At 35.7% G+C, this 21,315-nt stretch overlaps 1 protein-coding gene and 1 long non-coding RNA gene across 2 annotated transcripts; one reads left to right on the forward strand and one right to left on the reverse strand.

The window, feature by feature from the left end:
* Positions 1 to 3,979: 3,979 nt before the first annotated feature.
* LOC127970884 (probable carboxypeptidase X1) lies at positions 3,980 to 16,373 on the reverse strand. The gene is made up of 13 exons (XM_052573583.1): positions 15,734 to 16,373; positions 13,647 to 13,756; positions 13,022 to 13,161; positions 12,845 to 12,929; positions 11,719 to 11,869; positions 11,460 to 11,548; positions 10,482 to 10,605; positions 7,653 to 7,849; positions 6,724 to 6,903; positions 6,320 to 6,614; positions 5,344 to 5,483; positions 5,146 to 5,248; positions 3,980 to 5,049 (listed from the first exon to the last, which is right to left on the reverse strand). The coding sequence occupies exons 1-13, from the start codon at positions 16,308 to 16,310 to the stop codon at positions 4,739 to 4,741; spliced, it is 2,502 nt and encodes an 833-aa protein (XP_052429543.1). The 5' UTR covers positions 16,311 to 16,373; the 3' UTR covers positions 3,980 to 4,738.
* On the forward strand, positions 4,078 to 20,285 carry LOC127970885 (uncharacterized). The gene is made up of 3 exons (XR_008156686.1): positions 4,078 to 4,212; positions 19,653 to 19,780; positions 20,149 to 20,285. It is a non-coding gene; the product is annotated as an uncharacterized LOC127970885 (long non-coding RNA).
* The last annotated feature ends 1,030 nt before the right edge of the window (positions 20,286 to 21,315 follow it).

The raw sequence follows: 21,315 nt of genomic DNA on the forward strand, positions 1-21,315 counted from the left end.
TTACTCAAAAACGTGAGTAATATTTATTCATGTCATACAAGCTGAAACCTGTCCAGATCCTCGCTTAAACTAAAGTTACTGTACACAGATACAGCAGATAATGTTGGAATGGAGTTGCTGGCTACAGGAATCATCAGCAGAGATATGCCTCTGATGAAGTTAGTAACATAATTTTGGCTCTAGCTGTCTGAGGGCGAATATTTGAAAAAAAAAAAGAAAAGAAAGAAAAACATTCATTGGTTAACAATCTCATAAAACCTATCAAGAACATTTAATGTAATTTAACTTTAGACTTTAACTCAAGACACAGCAGATGGCATTAAAATAATTCTTTCCTACCTGCACGTTTTCTCTGACCAGGCCTTCTCTTTGGCTTTGGCTGAGATACAGAGATCTCAAAGGGTAACTGGCGGGCCAACACAGCCATCTCCTTCTGCAGAGCTTCATATCTGGGGCAAAAGGGCACTAGGGTTACTCTTTCCCAGCCAGAAGTCTTTTTTCTTTCCAACAGTTGCAAAATCCCTGGCGTATGAAAACATGAATTCACTGGCCATTGGGACTCAAAACCTAAATAAAGCCTGGATGTGTTTTAACAAATGACTAAATTCTTCAGATACAGGCAGCCACATGCATATTTTCATGTGCATTTGCATTTCATAAAAGGACAGCCGATTTGGAATCTCTGCTTGCATTTAGATATCAAAACATCAGTTTTGGTCTGTCTGATACACTACAGATAATGTTCTCACACTTTGGGTCATCAGTAGGGGAGGAAAAAGGAGGGGAGGCACATTCTTTTCCTCTTTCAATCCTCCTCCTTGGCAAGAGAAACATTCCACAGCTGGGAGACACTGGGGCGATAGAGAGACTCTTAATAAGGCACATGATCTCCAGTGTTTACTCTGTGATATCTGCTGACCTCCAAGATGTGCCTTACATACTGTACTATGTTTAGACAAACTAACAAATACATTCAAATGAGAAAGGGCTGTTTACTCAATGATTCAAGTTAAACCTAGTCAGAAACCAACACTCTCATGTTGCAACCTTATTGAAAGGGATACATTTCTTTTTCTTTTGAAAGCAGAGTTTGATTTGCAAGTAATGTGCAAAATAACACAGAAGGAATTATAGGAATAATGAGAAATAAAAAAATAAAAACCAAAAGGAAAATAATAATATTCTTCAAAGAATATCTATTTTTAAGAAAAGACAAAAATTGCCCTGTGAATTAGCAGAAATAAGCAAAAAAAAAAAAAAAAACAGTATTAAAATCATCACAACATCGACTACCGTTCATAAGTTTGTGGGCAGTAAATTAATACTTTAATTCAGTGACGATGCATTAAATTTAGAGATGTTCCGATACCCTTTTTCTCTTCCCGATACCGATTCCGATACCTGGGCTCAGGGTATCGGCCGATACCGAGTACTGATCCGATACCTGGGTGTATATCTGTATATACAGCTGTATATACTACTAGCCCTGTGTAAATTGCTAGAATTTTTTTATGGTGTGCTTCAGACAGATCCCTCAATAAAACATGAACAAATACATGGTGAACTACTGTATTTATTACAGTATTTTTATTATCTAACATGAATTTGACAGTATTATTTATTTTCTTATGCAAAAAAGAACTTCAAATGCAGCCAAAAATCTAACACCGCAAACTAAAAAAGGTATTTAAGTTTTACAATATAACTGTATAAAAAAACTGCAACAAATAAGTCTAGGAATATAAAAAAAGATCTATTAATCAGATAATCTCTAACAAGTAAAAAACAAGTAAAAAACAAGCAACCATCTAGGCATAATTATTATTATTATAGAGATGTATTATTATTACTGTAGGCTACAACAGTAGCTTTATATATTGTCAATTTACTCATGTAAACCAAACATTTATTTTAATGGGCTGCCATGAAGATCTTTGAGTGTCTGTGTTTATGATATGACAGTATTCTCAAATGAAACGGTAAATTCTCATGAAGTGACGGTTTATGCGTTCGTGTCCTCATGACACACAGCAGAGACTACAAAACAGCGAGCTCTCGCGCATCTGTGCCAGTCACCCACAGAGATGTAGATTTTGCGGGAGTAATATTTAAATAGTATTTTGCAGTTTAATATTCACAGACACTAGTATATATTCGGCTACTGTCTGGAGCCCTGCGTTTTGACTTACACGGAAGCGACTGAACGCAGTTGCCGGTACTGAATATACTCGAGAGTCTGTAACTACCGGTACTACAGAGACATACTGCTAACCACTGATCTATAATATAGTAGCGGCTTCACTGTGTTTTGGCAGTTTAGAATGTGATGAGTGATCCAGTCATATATAGATAAGGGCTGCTAACGCGTTTTCATTTCTTCTTCGCTGCTCTAAACAGGGGTTGCTTGTGGCAACACAGCACAACTTCCTGTGTTTTCAATGCATTTTGAGCAGCGAAGAAGAACCGTGCAGCGGTTAGGCAAAGCTTGCGGTCATAACTAGGTCTTTTTTAAGAAAATGGTATCGGATCGGTATATGGGTTCATGTACTCGCCGATGCCGATGCCAGAATTTGTTGTGGTATCGGAGATATTTCCGATACTAGTATCGGAATCGGAACAACTCTAATTAAATTGATTAAAAATATCAGTGAAAACTTGTAATCTTTAAAGATTTCAATTTCAAATAAATGTTATTCACAGGAATAAATTACATTTTAAATATACACGCTACCTCTCTCTTACTCTTGACACACAAATCAAATGCCATGTATGATTCATTTAATATTTTATGTTATGGATATTCTGCAAATCTCTGTAAAATAATATTTTACTAAAACAAACAATTCGTATTAAAATAAAACACAAAAATGCCTATCGAACACTATAATCAATAGTATAAAAATAAAGAAAGAAAAAGAAAATCAGTCAAAGATGACTGTTTTAACCTGGTCAGACTCTTACAGTAAATTAAACTGGAAGAAACATAAGAAAATCTTTTCCTTCGTTTGTGGTTGTTTATCACATAATTTGTGTCGAATATGTATTGAAACATTTTATTTTTCCAAGTATATCTATCCTTGGTTTTGTAGAAACATTTGGTCTTTAAAGGATCTCTTTAATGATGCTGGAGATGTGCTGGATTACAGTGCTTTTACTCTTAAACATGGTTTTGCATAACATCCAAAACAGTTTTTCACAGTAACTTCAGCCGTCCTATCTGGACTTAAAACTATTATGAAAGTTTATTTATTATATGATAAATTACACCAATTTTACTGCCACTATACCCAGGGCCAACTACATTTAAAAGTAAGAAATGTACAAATGATTTTTATGTTTTCTTACAGGTCTTAAAGAAATAATTTTGAACTTTTCTTTGACAAAAAAAATAAATAAAAAAAATGCTTGAACATATTAGAACCTCATATTTAAAATTACCAGTTCACCACAAAATTAAAGAAACTCACTTGGAAATTTTAAATGATATTACCCATCTGGAGAGTTTCTAAGGGTTAGATTTAATTTTTGAAATGATATTATGTTAAGTTTGCAACTCATCTCCAAACTTTTTTTTTGCTTGTAAATATTCAAGTGTCTTCTGGGAAAAAGTGCAATTATGGTTAAAAGAGAGAAATGTGGTTAAATTGAACCTGTCCTTTATATATATTAAATATGGAAACTATGAAGAAGATGGCAAAAAAGGTTTGTTGATTAATGTCTTACTTTTGTTAGCGAAGAACTTTATTCACAAATGTAGATTTTTAAATCAACCCCCCATGTTTATAGTATTTAAGAATTATTTGAGACAATACTCAAAAACTTTATCGAAAACCAAAAATAAAAAAGCTGGAATCCTGTTAGATTTATTTGATAAATATAATTTATTATAACGTTTTATTTAATGCCCTGTGTTTTCATCAATATTTATTAATATATTACGAACTTATGACAAGTATTACAAAATACAGAGTATATTCAATGTATTTTAAAAGCGAATTTATTTATTTTTCTTTAATTATGTACATTGTTGGAATCTCCCAAAGCACCTCAGCGCCATCTGTTGACAACCACAGCTCAAACAGAGACTGGCAAACATAGGGACAACACATGCCCAAGTTCATTCATTACAAAAGTTATCTACAAATGATTCCCGTTTCATCTGGACCTCTGTAACTACTCCAATTTGGGAAATACGAATGCTTGTCATGTGAGGTATGTCGATCTTCGTATTGTTTACCTTGAAACATATGTGTTGCTAGATTTTGTGACAAAAAGTCTCACTCAGAAAGAAAACACCCATGTGCTAAACCGTACAGTAATTAATCAAACTTCATTCTATGGAATTGCTAGCATTATAAATATTTTTTTTTTTTTGTATTATGTATATTTAATCTTCAGAGTTAAACTGTTTGAAATATAGCAGATCAAATATAAACATTTAATGAAACCATTGACAAAACATCAGTTCCAGACTGAGATGTTGTATTTGCCCTTCTGTGCAGAAATATGAGCACATATTAGCAAATATTTTTATTCATCCGTTTTATCAATAACTGTTTAGTTTGAAACATTTTATGTAAAATTTACAGTACACTGCATAATGTATCTGCTCTGAATGTATAATACACAATGTATTTTACCACAGGAAAGGGCAACTTACAGGCCCTCTAAACTCATTTGTCTGTGACACTGATAGTTTAGTCCTGTACTTGGCCGGCAAAACAGGTCAAAGGTCAGTCTAGTTGTGGGCCCTTCTAGCCCTGCGTTGCTGTGATGCCCTGCGTTGATTAATAAGTTTAGTGCTGGCACGCAGTTTCCGTATGCGCAGCTGGCGCAGTCGGAGCTGTAGGTCTTTGGGAATCTTGCCTCCCTTGGCCAGGATCTCTCGCAAACGCTGTTTTGGTGTCTTGGTGAGGTGGAAGTCACATATAGTTGGGTAATGCTCATATTCGACCCTGCAACTTCGTGTAGCTGGGAAGTATCCCTCTGCGGTCACTGTGACATCATAGTCGCCTGGGTTCAACAGACGCCAGAAGTCCCCATCAAAAGCTGAAACAGGATAGGAGAACATTTTCAGCTCATTTTGAAGCTTCCCGAAATTATTTGAAGGATTGTTTTAATCATTCTGAATGGCATTAACGCTACCTGATCTTATGTGGTGGTCGATGTCATCTACTTTGATTATGGCATCAGAGATGCCGGCTTCAGTGTCTTTGTCCTTAACCACTCCTTTGATTCCTCTGTGCACCTGTCATATACACAAATCAGTGTTTGCATTGCTTTTTCTGACACATTCAGATGTTAAGACGTGGTTGCTGACATTCTGTATGTAATATTTTGTACCTGCTCCATGTAAACAAGGAGAGATTCTTTATTGTTCTCCCATTCTTCGGGGAGCTCACTGGCATGAGGGAATTTATCACAGGACAGCTCCACCGTCACCTCAAAACAGTTGGTGTGCAGGTAACTAAAGTCATTCATACCTACAGATGAAGACAGAGGCAGAGTGATGCAATCAGGGTTAATATTCTCAGACACTACCGTTCAAAAGTTAGGAGTCTGTGAGATTTTTAAATGTTTCAGAGAAGTCTCTATGGATCTTTGCTGCGTATTTAAAAACAGTAATATTGCGAACTATTATTACAAACCAAAATAACTATTTTCTGATTTATTATATTTTAAAATGAGATTTATTTCCAGTCTTTGGTGACATATGATCCTTCAGAAATCTTTCTAATATGCTGATTTAGTCTTCAAGAAACATTTCTTATTTTTATCAGTGTTGAAAAAAGGTGTGCTGCTTAATATATATATTTTTTAAACTGTGATGCCAATTTTTTTTTCAAGATTTTTTGAAAATTCAAAACAACAACATATATCTGAAACCAATTAATTTGTAACATTATAATTTCTTTGTCACTTTTGATGCATTTTAAGAAACCTTACCCAAACTTGTATGTGTGTATTGGTGAAAAGTACATTTTGAACTGAACGTAATGGTAATGGTAAAAACTTTTTACGAGGTGAACAAGTTATATTAAATTTTTTTTCCTGGTGACAGAAAATGAGAGAATACGGATAGCTAGGGTAGATATTACAATATAATTATACGTATATATTTTGCAATAAGTTTGCCTATATATATACACACAGTATATACATATATATATATATATATATATATATATATATATATATATATATATATATATATATATATATATATATATATATATATATATATGCTCTTTTTTGCCTATTTTATATTTTATCAGCAAAGATTAAACTCCTTTCTGATTTCAAAAGCAGCAGCACTTACTGCCTGGGACCGTATGCCAGTTTGCTCCGTTGATAATGTTATTGTAACGAAGGAAGTCCTCATTGTGACAGGGCCTTCGGTCTGGGTTGGACATCACATGGTTGGTGCTCGCATAAACCGTGCTCAGCCAGCGGAAGAAGCTTTCATCGGGGGTGGGAGTGTGCTCTCTGGGAGCCCAATCTTTGGTCATATCAAACGGGTATGTGACCACCAGTTCCCCTCCATGAAGGTTAGCACTGAGAACAAAAGGTATAGTTTGCATCCAACTGATGACGGCTCTCGTTTCTGGAGCCACCTTAAATATAAGACCAAAATAATGGTTTATTTCAAATCTTAGGGAAATGATCATTTGAAGCCATTTAAAGATGAGAGGGGTGCTTGTTTTAATCAGTGAGACCTCATACCATAGCATCTTCTGAAGTGTAGTACTCTGGAATGGGAAAGTAGTGATTGATTAGTTTAGATTTGTCTGTTTCCAGCTCGATGGCATCCCACATCACTGTGTTCAGATCTGCAAAGTTGTGATTCATGTCAATGCCCTCATAACTATAGCGTCCCAGTGACCACCCGGACAGCTCTGAACCCTGTAAAACAAAGCATGTTCACAAAACACAGGCGTTTTCAAGTCACTGACTTAATGAGCTTGTTAGTGAATGATAAAAAATGTAATAAGCACAAAGATTATTTTTAAAGGTAAAAAAAAGTGGCGTGACATACAGCCAAGTATGGTGACCCATACTCGGAATTCATGCTCTGCATTTAACCCATCCAAAGTGCACACACAAAGCAATGAACACACATACACTCCGTGAACACACACCCGGAATAGTGGGCAGCCATTTATGCTTCAAAGAAGGAAGCAAAAGAAAAGGGCGTGATGTGTGGCCAAGTACTGTGTATGTGTCCCATACTTGGAACTTGTGCTATGCATTTAACCCATCCAAGTACACACACACACACACACAGCAGTGAGCAGTGAACACACACACACACACGCCAACTATGAACACACACTCGGAGCAATTCGGTGCCTTGCTCAAGGGTCTCTCTGTTGTGATATTGAGGGTGGAGAGAGTGCTGGACATTCACTCCCCCCACCAACAATCCTTGCTGGCACAGAGACTCATACCTGCAGGTTACAAGCCTGACGCCCCAACAGCCCAAACGTTTGGGGTCAGTACGTTTTTCTTTTAAGATCAAATAATGCAGTGAGTGTAAGTCTTCTTTCAAAAACATTTAAAAAACTTTACAGACACCCAACCTTTGAACAGCAGTGTGTTGAAGGAGAATCATTTTGAAAACAGCAGAATATCCATAGCTTTCTCCACTCTACCTTCTTGTAAGACATTTCATAGCCATCAGGGTTCATCGAAGGCAGGAGATGGATGCGTGTCTCTTTGACTAGGTGAACAATGCGCTGATTTCCATGTTTGTACTCCTGGCATATGTACTCCATCAGGTTGAGCAGTAGTTCCCTGCCGAGCACTTCGTTCCCATGCATACCAGCCACATAGCGAAACTCAGGTTCACCTGCAGGGGGAGCCAAAATGCCTTCAGATTGTCATGCTCCTTCACGCAAAATAGATTACTTGTGTGCAGCTTTTAGGAGAGTTATGGTATACAGATGTACAGACTGGGGGCTCTGTTTTGAAAAGTAACTCCATGCTTTGCACAGATGCCTCTCCACCTCCCCTATAGAGTCTGCTAACAGAGAAGTCTGAAATCTGGCACCCTCTCTCTAGCAGTTCAGAAAGCTCTGCTTGTCTGTTTTGTTTTGAAGTTCAAAGTTTTTTTAATCTTAATTGGTTGAGTCTTATGTGTGTGGGCCAACTTTTTTTTTTAATCAGTGCTCTCTTTTGGGAAGAACAAAATAGGCATAATGAAGAATGTCTTAAATGTTCGGAAAGTGTCAAGATTTAAATAGTGCCCTTTGCATTAGTACATAAATTTTACTCTTTTAACATGTGATTGCAGGTGCCCTTCTGTATTTTCTTTATTGGTATCTGTCTTGGACTTATGTCCAATTGGCATGGATGTTTACAATTTCAGCTCATATTGTAGAAATACCCTTTTTGCAACTAGTATTCATTCATGTGGTCTCAACATGGCCACCACTGTGTGAAATTAAAACAACTTTTGTAAGCCATTGATATAACTGGAATCTCATGTGTGTTTAGACCACTATAAACATTTGCATCACGCATTTCTTTTCAGTATAAAATTGGACATGAGGGGAAAATTCTGTAAAACATTGAGTTTTGTATATAAAAAAACCTTTTCAATTATAATATCATGAAATTTAGAACACAATGTGTTATTCCCCCTAAAAACAGGTATATTTAAAATTGGCTCTGAATTGTTAAACAAAAACAGGAAATATGTGCAACTGAGCTGTATCCATGCATATCTAACCTAGCTTGGCTGATTTATTTCTATAAATATTGATTCGGCTTGGAGCTTGCCGCCTCTTTGTCAGCCAAGTTGCGTCTGTTTTGACAGTGAAACTGGGCGTCATTAGGTTCAGGTCCTCTGCAAAGTTAAATTCCCCCTCCTCTCTTTCTACACTATTTGGCTAACAGCTGACCCATTCAGTCTCAGCAATCTGGCTCTCGTTAGCCTTGCTGAGAAAACATCATCCACCCCGGCAGAGAGGAGGAATTTCCAGAGGTGTAACTAACTGATCTTTGACCCCCACATGCAGACCACATCATTGATATGCCATAGATTTAAATGCAGTGAGTCTGGAAAACCCCTGAAACAACAACGCTCTTAAAAATTAAAGTTCCAAAAGGTGGTTTTTGCAGTGATGAACCATTTTAGGTTCTCAAAAGGTTTATTTTTCTTTAGTGTGAAGACACTAACTTTTTCCATTATAAAGAACCTTTTGTGCAATGGAAAGGTGCTGTGGATGTTGTTGCAATGGTACACATGTGTACCGAACCGAAAGACCCGTACCAAAAATGTTTGATAGAAATATGTGTGTGCCATTACACCCCTGTGATATACCTGTGATATCAGACAGGCTAGGTAATACTCTACTGTATAGAGCACTTCAGTGAGGGATTTTTATTTCCAGTGTTCTGTAAGTAAACTGAATATGAAAGGACTGTTTATGTGTTGAGAAAAAGCGGTTAAGCCAATAATGATGTTTAGGAATGTTATTTGGCCTTAGACTTGATGCATGTGGCTTGTAATACTTGAACACATAAATGCACTTTCATGCTCTTTTCATTTCATGGCATAAAGCTAATCTATTTACAAACAGGCCATAACTTGTGGAGACTTGTAGGCTGACATTTCTCCATTGTGCCTGGTATTTCTCACATTAATGGGTCAAATTTTCTCCTAAACAGAATTGCCACATGCTTTGATCCGCTTGTGAAATGCTCTATGATTTTCTAACATACCGGTTGAGGTTATTTCTTCCCACTTTCATTCTCTAGACACTTTCTGAGGTCTGCCGCCATGGCTTTCTGCGATTGCATCCCTGGCTCCAGCCTGCATTATGAGCGCTGGCAGGAGATGAGAAAACCACTGCCAGAGCTGGCAACCTCTCTCACCTGAGAAACCAATCTCTAACCCACAGGCCAATGTAAACATTAGAGTTGCCCAGTGTAAATGGACAGGGCAAATCAGAGTGAATGAGAGCGAGTGAGAGAGAAAGGGGCCGAGGGTTTTTGGGCTATGTTCCAATTGCTCTCGTTCCAGCATAAAAACTGATTACTGCACTCACATGGAATATGTGCCAGAAAAGTCTACTGATTTCCACAGAATTTGAACTTTTGATCAGTTTTTACAAAATTATACACACCCTTGGTCCTATGTTTCTTTAGTAGTACAATTTACCCTGTTTGAATTTCCACACATTTTCTCTCCAAAATTTGCATTGAGATTTCAAAGGTCTGTATATTCTGCCTGGTTATCTTTAGGCATTTGCCACATCAGTATCCTATAGCGTGGCCTTAAATTTATTAACATATTTATTGAGTGGTTATATATCATTAAGACTTGGCGTATAATTCAAACACATGTTGAAAGTAAGCTAAAGAAACACTTTTTGAGCTAAAATTGTGCTTGCATAAATTAATATTAGTCAGGTTTTAGCTTGTTTAAACAGAATATAGTTAGTGGTAGATTAACTTGTGTTGGGACTCAAACTCACCCAGCTCATGTTTGCCTGGATTGTCTGAGATTTCCATCACATACAGTTTAAGGCCCATGTAGCTTTTGCCAATGCTGTAAATGCGGGTGATATCAGGACACATCTCGTTCACCGACTTCATGAGCTGAAAGACAAATGATTGTGCACTTTTTAAAAGCTTATTCTTAATGCACTTTAAGGACACATCACATTAAAATGACAATAGAAGGGACAAAAGTGAATTGATCAAACATGGTTTCCTTAAAAAATTAAGCAACACACCTGTTTTATGACAATTAGATGATAATAATAATTTTTTTTTCCTGAGCAGCAATGATCATTTACATTTCAACCTATATTAAAATCAAAAACACACTTTAAATTGTAATAGTTTTCCACAATATTACGGTAATCAGTGTATTTTTTAGCCTTGGTAAGCATCAGAAGTTTATTTAAAACACTTTGGACTCAGGATATGCTAACCGCAAACTTTTGGACAGTAGTATATAACAAAGCGCATATTTTCCTTCAGATCAGTGATCATGGAGAATATACAAAATAAAAATTCCTTGCATTTATCTTTCTGTGTGTATTTAAATGTGGTTTTTGTTACCCGCCCGCGGGGTTGTGTTAATGTAGACACTGTTGCATAATAGTGGTCGACTGACCACAAGTGAACCGCAAGGAAGTGGTCACAATCTGGAAAAATGTTTGTTTTCTCGCCAGGGCTGGTTATTAGATCATGTGGCCCGACTGAAAGACCAGCTCTATCTGAAGTGCACTGTAACTGCATGTAGGGCTGGCTTTAAGTAGCAATTGCTTTTTTATTATTCACAGCATTTATTTATCTTCAATAAGAAAAACTAATTAATCCATTACACATAAGAATTCTACAGAGCCTTACATATCATTTTTAATCTGCAATATCTCTGTGGGTTTCATCATTTCATATTGACCAAGAAACAACAAAACAAGGTAAAAAAATTCCGTCTTTCTCACCTTCCTCATCTCTTTGTAGTTATGATGTCTGAAGTCCAGTTTGTCCTTGGTGCCTTCATCAGCTTGCCATGGGTAGATATTATTTGGATCTTAAAACACAATGTACAATTCATGAATATTACTTTGCCCACATTTAATTCACAGTAGTATATTGTTACTTATGTTCTTATCATTGTTTTCCTTAGACCTGTGATCTCCATGATATGTCAAAGAAAGATTTTCATATATGAGATGAATGAAATGTTTGTGTTTGGCATACCTGGCAGCTCACAGCCCATAATTTCAGCTCTCAGACAGATGGTCCCATTCTTAAACCAGGTCTGAGGGTTAATGCGTATGTATTGTGCCACCGCCGGCTTGGGCAAAATGGCCAAGACTGGTGTTTCGCTGTCCGTGTTCCCCTCAAACACCTGTTAGCATACAAGATCACTTCTGGTGAGTGATCCTTTTGATACGATCCAAATGACATTTGCCAGTGGCAGCTGGCACTGCACCTCATTTTAGTCTATGCCCAAGGAGGGCACACGCGAGACTGGCACAGAGCAGACCACAGTGGGCAGGCTATTCTTTTCAAAAGAGTCGCTTAACCCTGCCAGCTACTGCCAGCGCCCTGTGCCAGCTGGAAACACTTAATGGATATAATGATGTCACAAAGATCCTGAGGCTAATATACACAGCAGCAGTCAATGGCACAACCTACTGTCTGGAAAACAGGGCTTATTTTACATTATCTCTGTAAAATGAAAGGAAAACTGTAATTCAGTTCAAAATGATGCTTAATATGGTCTTATAATGAGAAATACTGTTGTTTGTGAATCTTTTTTTTTGTTGTTGGACAAAATAGAGTAGTGTCTTCTACACTGTTAAAAGTGGTAATCTACAATTGGTACCTTAAAAAAAGAGATTTCTAAATGATTTTACTTTAAAAAAAAATTATTATGTTGGTATAAAATACTTCCTTTAGGTTGACTCCATGATATTAAATAGCATATTTGAATCTAAATAAAAATAGTTATTTTGGTTTTTACTATTTTTTCCCATTGTATGAGCCTCAGAACTCATAATGCTGCAATTTTACTTTGCAAAACTGTCAACTTTCTGACACCATATTTTTACCTTGTTATATGTATGTAATCAAAAATTTAAAAGTAACAATCAGGATTGTTAAGGGCTGTTGACAATTCAACTTTGCATCACAGGAAATTCAATTTTAAAATATATTAAAATAGAAATAGTTCAAAATAGTTCAATATTACTAAATTGGAATAAGGCTTTGCAATATTAATGTTTAACTCTATTTTTCATCAAATAAAGCATGGGGGAGATCTCTTTCAAAAACATTCAAAATCTTTATTATTTCTCCTTTTTAACAGAGACCAACATACCGCCTCTTCTGTTCCATTCATGCATGGCTTCCATTTAATGGTATCATTGCTAACTTGAACCTTGAAGGTTTCTACATAGTCCAAGCTGCAGAATAAAAGTGGAATATTGTTAATATTAGAATTCACTATTTATTTTAATTATGGCATTGTAAAGAAATAGATTATGACATGAAGTACCTCCATATAGAGCTGCGACCCTGTAGTATCACTGCTGTGAACCGTGTGAGCTTCTTGGCATCTATCTGTAACCACTGCTTCTGATCTTTATACTGGGCGCACCAAGCTCCATCATAGATATCGCCATCTTCCACACCAGACTGCAAAAACAAAACAAAAAACAATGAAATGGTGCTTCATGTTAATCTGAAAACCACAAATAGGTAAATATGCTGATGATAATGGATCCTATATTTATGGTGACACATTGAAAAAAACTGCATTTATCTGAAATAGAAATCTAAACATTACAAATGTATTTACTATCACTTTTGATCATTTTAATGTGTAATTTCTTTATAGGAAATTATTGGAAATTTATAGGACTTTAGTATGTATATATTGGTCACACTTTATTTTAGGGTCCAATTCTCACTATTAACTAACCATTAACTATATCTTTTGCCTCAATTAACTCCTTATTTGCTGCTTATTAATAGTTTATTATATGTACTTTATAAGCACTAATAAACAGCCAATATGTTACTAATAGACATGCTAATAAGCAACTACTTATTAGTGTGAATTGGACCCTATACTAAAGTGTTATCTATATATTTAAGGTTTATTCTGTAGTGTGGCCCACCTGTATGTTGAGTCGGCCCCTGTGTGGCCCCAGGCCCATACGCTGGTAAGAGGAGGCATGAATCTGCGAGTCTTTAACTTTCAGAGACTCCAGACCCAAAGGAGGACACTCTGAGAAAGAGGGAAATTTAGAAAAAAGACACATTGTGTGCTCCTTAGATTTTTCAGCCAAGTGGATTTTGAATGCTATTTCTAAAAGAACTGTTTAGTAATCAGTGCATAAGATTTACATTCGGTGCAGCTGCAGGACAGACAGGAAACTGTTGTTTGAGGAGTCCAGCGTGGCCCATCCGCTTTTCAAATACTTTCTCCCTTCTCTACCAGGCTGTTTTAGTGTTCCGAACTGTTTTTGAAATGTTTTCTGTCAGCTGAACCCATTTGAAATAGTTACTTGAAGTGAAGTATTTCAAGAATTTAACTACACATTCACATATTCACTTTTTTTTAATGTCAGTTAATGGTTGCATGATATGCAGATGAACAAATAATTTCGTCTTTCTTTTTATTTTGATTCGTCTTTGTTTTTAATTGTAAATTATTTCTTGATTTAGCTTTTCGTTAGCTAAGCTATCTATTGGAGTTCCCTCACAAACCTGCAAACCCCAGTTTCGTAAAACCTGCATAATTGGGGAAACTCGTATCCTCTGTGTTGGGAGTCCTTTATAACAACATGAATGTCTCATATTTTTATGTCGGTAAAATAACATGGAAGTAGCCTTACTAAAACATATTATATTATGAACAATAAACCTAATGTTTAGTTTATAGTATTTATTATAAATAATATGCTTCAGTATACAAGTGCCTTAACACACAGATAAAATCAGTTACAGTATGCATGGTATAATCTTTAATCATCCAAATCCTGCTCACTTTAAATATTTTACACATGCATTAACTGCTGCTGGTGGGGGCTTCATGCTCTTTTAAGGCAAGTTTAAGCAAAGATTTTAGTTTTTTCTTTACTTACTTTACTACTGACCTCCAAATTAAACTTATTAATGAGCAAAAAGCTTGTATAATATTCCCAGAAATATCTTGTTGGTTACTGGTTAGCATTCTGATTGAGCCTGTTGCATTTGAACTTTTGTACTGTATATTATGGACATCATGGAAAGTGTGAAGACTCTGATGAGACTCTCGGTTGAGAAACAAGCACATCTGGTTCTGGTGGGTGAGTCAGTCAGATGGTTTGTGGAGTCAGCATTCCTCACCAATTCATCTGAAATTGGGGAGATTTCCTGGCACTGCTGATGTTTAGATGACCCAATTACTTTGACCAGAGCTATTGTCTTGCTGTCCTTTAAACTGTTAAATAGTCCAAGTTGATAGTCAGGCAGGGCTGTGAGATGGTTTCGTCTCTGTCCTCATCATAATGAAGACTTCAGTTAGCTTTTGTTATCCTTGCAAATGTTCTGTACAGTCCTTATTTTAGTTAACTTTTCTACAAGATACATGACAGAAAGACAGAAAGTAAGATTTTCCTGTAATTCTTACCATAGAGAATTCCTGCAGTTGAATATAATCTATGGAAAAATCATGTTTTTCAGTGGAGAAAACTAGTTCACTGACGTGTGACCCCATTGCCTTTTGAAACAGGAAGAGGACTATTTTGTGCAGTGTTTGAATATGGCTTGGAATTATGTAACAACACTTGCTTGCATTTTTATGAACTGATAACCTGGGGATCCATTTTTTTTTAGCATGGATGGATGGATAGACAGATGATTCATGCATAAATATATAAATGGATGGAAGTATAGATAGATACATGTAGATGAATACAATTATTACATTAATAGCAGTAATATTAAATCCTTTGCTTCTTCACTTTGTCTTGTCTTTCAAACTCTACATTACACTTTTAAAAATGATGTATTTGTACATTGATTTAAATTCTAATCGCCCATTTTATTGCAGTAATAAAAAAAAAATTGCATTAATAATGTGATGCAATCGAATCTGTATACATATTATCATTATAAAATAATATTTTCTATTTTACAATATTTTATTTAAAAGTATCATTTTATCCGTGGCTAAACATTTATTTCCAAAAGTGGAAACTCGACTATCACACTTACTTACCAAATACTGGTGGTTCTTCACTTTTTTGTGTGTTCCAAACTCTCCTTTCCACGTTTTTATCAATGTTCTCATTCAGGTCCTCTGTGTTGAAGCGCACTGGGGTGGTCGTCGTTTTTGTGGATGGTAGGGTTGGCTTCACTGTTGTTGGTTTCAAGGGTTTTGTGCTCAGCTCAGTCCATTTCACAGTGGGCTTCTGAGTTTTTGTGGTACCCTTTGACTCGAATGGCTTCACTGTTGTGCGTTTGGGAGCTCTGGTGACCGGAGTGGGTTTAAATGTCGTGTCTCTCAGAGGTTTGGTGCTTCCCTCAGTGGGTTTCGGAGCTCTGGTGGTCGCCTCAGTGGGTTTGACCGTCTTGGAGAATCTGCTTACCTTAGTAGGTGAGATGTTTCCATAAGCGCTGGTGGTCCTGTGTTTAACACGAGCTCTCCCGCTTCCAGTTGCAGATGATGCTTGAGTATAATTTAAATTATGTGACACAGTTGTAGCTGATTTTTTAAGAGAAGGAGAAGCAGTTACTCCTCCAACTAAAACTGCAATAAAAGTTAGCAAAGGTAAAAGTATAACGGTTGGTGCCATGGTTCTCGGTTTAGTGCCTAATGTAAATCTCAGCCCAGATATGTGCTCTATCTGAACACATAAACCCCGTAATGTTGCAAAATCACGCGCCACTAGTGTTGCGAAGCAAATGTGAGAACACTGAATAGAGGAAGAGAGAGAGAGTTTGAGGGGAAAATATGTGCCATACACATTTCTTTGCACATTTCATTTTTCCTCTTGGATTTTCGTTAAAAATATACTAATTTGATCATCATCATATTATATATAGTATTTACGGTATTACTTTTGCCTTTCGAATTATTTTTCCGCTGCGAAAAGTGGAATATTTATAGTCCCAAGTAATGGAATTAGCGCGCCATCTAGTGACGATGACGGGACATACTTTTTTTTTTTTTTTTAAGTATCCTAACTGAAATAGTTGATTAACATTGGGGAAAACTCATGCGATTTGTTGTTTAAGATCTGTTTGGTATATTGTGTGCTATTATCTAATATAATATTAATCTAGTATATTTAAGAAATAACATGTGTCTGTTTAAATTTAAAATCTTGTTTAAATAGTCGTTTTGGCCTAAAGGTCCGGTGTCACGTGCATAAGCTTAGCAGCATTAATATTATGCTACTATAATAACCATTTAGGACAGTCTTTTTCATAAAGTCACATTTTAACTGTTACATTTGACAGTGACACACAAACTTCCTGCGCAAGAATGCAGCTCTTCTGTGTAAGCTAAAGGTATAATGAAGTAATAATAATAATAAAAAAGTTTAATAGAGGGCTAGATGATCGCAGTTAGTTGATTATTTCTCTGTTATGGTGTTGTTTTTCAAATTGTTCTTACCAACCTTGGCTTTCTTGGCTTTATTCAACAAAATTACATTGTCAAAATGACATAATCAGTTGAATTAATATTCATTTATCCAATTAAATATTTTTAATCAGCTAATTTTAATTACCAACAACATAGTACGTGGCTGCGTCCAACATTTTGCACGTCACCTTGTTAAAGATTGGATTTACATCATTTTAAACATTCGTGACCTAAAAGAAGTAGCATCACTTGAATCCTTTTTGTAACATGGAGGGAATTAAATGATTTTGGAAAATGCAGTTTTCTCAAATTTCGACACACAGTGTTGACTAGTTGATTTCATTTTAATATTAATTTAATTTTGTTATTTAGCTGCAAACCTGCATATGGAAACTCCAAAAAAAAAAAAAAAAAAAAACCAACATCGTCAAGAATGAGAACAGTGTCGTGGTCGTCGTGTGTGTGTGTGTATGTGTGTGTGTGTGTTCTTGAGTATTACAAATAAACGCAAATCCAAATTTGAATCCACACTTATCATTTGTTAATAACAACACTCCACTAGATGGCGACAAAACACTGTTTATTTTTTAATGTGACCATTTGATAGTATATAGAAGTTTGAGCGTTGAAAACACGCGGACTCGTAGCCTATGTGTGGAAGAGTTCATAATTATTAGTAGTCATTTTTTTACTAAATAAAACAGTTCTGATCAAATAAATAAGATATTTTTATGCGTGGAAAGATGGACTTGAAATGTTAGTTTTTTTTTGCACTGCTGACTGTCTTTCATGTCCGATCTGAGCTCCTGCTGAGCTTTACTATAGTAACGAGGTTAGAGACCCCATCACCATCAATTATTAATGCAATACGCGCTTCAATAAACTTCATACAACCATTTCAGAAATGTGAAAAACAGACAAACAATTCTGAGCATTTAAAGCAGTTTATCATTTTATGTTCAATCAATTATTGAATGAGTGGTGTTTTCTTCTTCTTCTCGTTCTTAAGTAATGCTTGGTCTAGTTTCCCTTTCTCATATAAATATTTCAGAGTGTCTTTTGACATCATAAATTAGTTTAGTGCCATTAGGTAGCCTAAACCTCAGGTGATGGAAATGTATGTATTATTTGATTATTTATATGATATATGGTGCTTGTAGGTCTTTCTAATTTTGAACGCATTTATTAGTGTCTGCATATGAACAAAGTTAAGCAAAGTAAACTTAATATTTGAGATCTTTGTGCTGGAGGGTGTAGTTTCCTGAAAAAATTCAATTTACTCCTTTCTCTCTCCCCCCTCTCTTTCTCTCTCTAACACATACACACACCGGATGCGAGAAAAAAACATGGAGTTTGCATGGAAATTCCTTTCCTCAACCTGTCAGTTTCTCCCAGTACCACCTACGGTGAGGAGTGAAATGTCAACGCTTAATAAGAAACTTAACACTGAGAAATATTCATAACCTGTTCTACTTGTGTGCTATATAGAGACTGCTGTGCTGTTATGTTGTCTGTATAGGTGTTAACATTACTTTATTTTACAGTCTGGGGTCATCTTTACTGGAGTATAAGTGACTACTAACTATGCATGTCAAACCATAAGTGAATAATTTGTCAGGTGGCTGATGTTGTCATGTAGCATATGAAATTGGAGGGACTTGTGCTAGGAACCGCAATGAAACTAGAAGAAAACATGCTTATTGCTCCCAGCAGTCTGCTTGGGCATAATAGTTGTTATGATTATAGCTCTATAAATTGAGTTACTAATTATACTTCAATTGTACAGATCAATTATATGTAGCCTCCTGATTTTTTTATATTAGATTGTATACCATTTTGGGGTCTAAGCAATTATGCAGAGCTCCCTCTCTGTATATAAACAAATTGTAAAATATTATATTCATGTATATATATTCTTTCAAATGTATTTATGGCAAGGAAAAAGACATCAGGTTTATTATTTTATATTTTATAACTAATATGTATAGAGAAATAAATTATATATAAATACATTAATACATGTGAAATTACTTAATAAAATGACTTAAATTATTAAATAATAATAGTTAAATAAAAATTATTAAAATTACTTAATAGAATAGGCACATATACATTAAATATAACATATTTTAATATATCAGCTTTAATATATATCAGTAAAAAAAATAAAAAATAAAATAAATAAATATATATGTATATATATATATATATATATATATATATATATATATATATATATATATATGTGTGTGTGTGTGGGTATGTCTTCGTTTACAATGTGTTATGTAATATATTTAATTTTAATTTATATTTATATTAAATATAGAATTATATTTAGTCTTTCTGTCATCCACTTTACACACACACACACACACACACACACACACACACACACACACACACACACACAGAAATATATAATTTTCAAAATTATGTCTGGTTCTGTGCATTCTTCAGCTGGTCTGTTTTGTAAGTTCTGAAGTCATGAGAGTTTCATTAGGAGCAGGTCTAGTGTGTGTGTGTGTGTGTGTGTGTGTGTCCTGTACAGTGACCCAGCAGCAGTGCTATGAGAGCTAGCAGCATGCCGCTTCTTTAATGACCTATGAGAGCTGTGGACCCAGGCCATACACGGGGAACCTGAGAACCTGCTGAGCAACTTCTGTTGATCTAAGCCAGGTGAGGGGCCCACACTTCTGCAAGACAGAGAGAGAGAGAGAGAGAGAGAGCTGGGGACAAAGCTTTGAGTGTCTGTGTGTATGGGGAGTTTTATGGCACGATTGTTGTTTGAATTATTAATAGCTAGGTATGCTACTCTCTAATCAGTTCTTGTACATTTTATGATCCACTATATGTCGGTTTGTTTTTCAAAGAATGTGTGCTGTTTCTGTGTGCTTAATGTTTCAAAACAGTTACGTGTGAATGGAAAATTCTGTTTTGTCTAATTAAACTACACACTACAAATAAAGAGAGATTTTAAGGTAACACACTGACTCTGTGCTCTCGTTTTAAGCTCACTCAAATAAACCACAGTATCGCTCATCCAGCAGGTGAGCTGCATCAATTCACAGGAGTCCGTCATAGACCTCCTCAGCCTGAGAAACTTAACCTCTCGATGAAAACCGCAATGTCCTGACCTAAAACTACAGATATGAACAACAGCAAATAAAACACAGGATATACTCGGTGAGTAAGATGTTTCTTTCATGTTCTTGTTCAGCTTGATTATTTTTTCGGGGCTCCGCTCGGTGTGTCCTCTCATTACCACGCAGTACTACCTGAACGCTACAGGACTTCAGAATTATAAATATTCATTCTTCCCCTCACCTGAAAATCTAACAGCATGCTACACCTCACTGCTCAATTATTGATTTCCAGCAGGCTTATAAAAGTATTGAAACTCTGGATTGTTCACAAGAATTTGCAGAACAACTGGTGAGTAAATTCTATAAAATGTCCTGTAATTTAATTAAAATGTTTATTCATTATGAATTACTTTCCATAATTAACAGTAGTAAATTAAAATGTTTTTATTATAACAATTATATAATATGAATAATCTAATATTTTAATTACATTTTGTAATGTTGTTTTATGGATAGATAGATAGATAGATAGATAGATAGATAGATAGATAGATAGTTTTCTCTGATAAAATAATGCAGGATTGTGCATGTGTGGATTTACTCTAATTTGATATTTGGTGTAATTCCCATGTAAAGCATTTGAAGTAAAATCTTGCTAGATTTTGTATTGCATAACTGAGATTAATAGGGGAAATACATCTGGTGTGTTTTAGTGAAACGGAAACTGTGATCAGCAGGTGGCAAAAGCTTCCCAAGACTCCCTGTTATAGCATCAACATGCTGCAGTTTCGGCTTTGAGAATTCAAAAGTTGTGTTCATATATCTAGCAGAGATTTTCTGCTAAACGTCAGTCATGTATGTGTAAAAATCCACTGGCAAAAAGTTTATCCTTCCATAAAACTTTCCTCCCTTGACTTCCACTGATTCATCCGAAAAGAATACATGGATGAAACCCCCTCCCAAGACATTCTCTCTTCCATGAACAATAAATGTGGAAGTGTCATGTAATATTGATGGGCTCAGCTGATGATCTCCTGACGACCCCAGTTTGGTCCCTCTCATGTTCTATCAAATATTCATGATCCTTGTCCCCTTCCTGCACCCGCCCCCTCAGCATCCCATAATGCA

This window comes from Carassius gibelio, chromosome B14, assembly GCF_023724105.1.
Source record: "Carassius gibelio isolate Cgi1373 ecotype wild population from Czech Republic chromosome B14, carGib1.2-hapl.c, whole genome shotgun sequence".
Classification (NCBI taxonomy): domain Eukaryota; kingdom Metazoa; phylum Chordata; class Actinopteri; order Cypriniformes; family Cyprinidae; genus Carassius; species Carassius gibelio.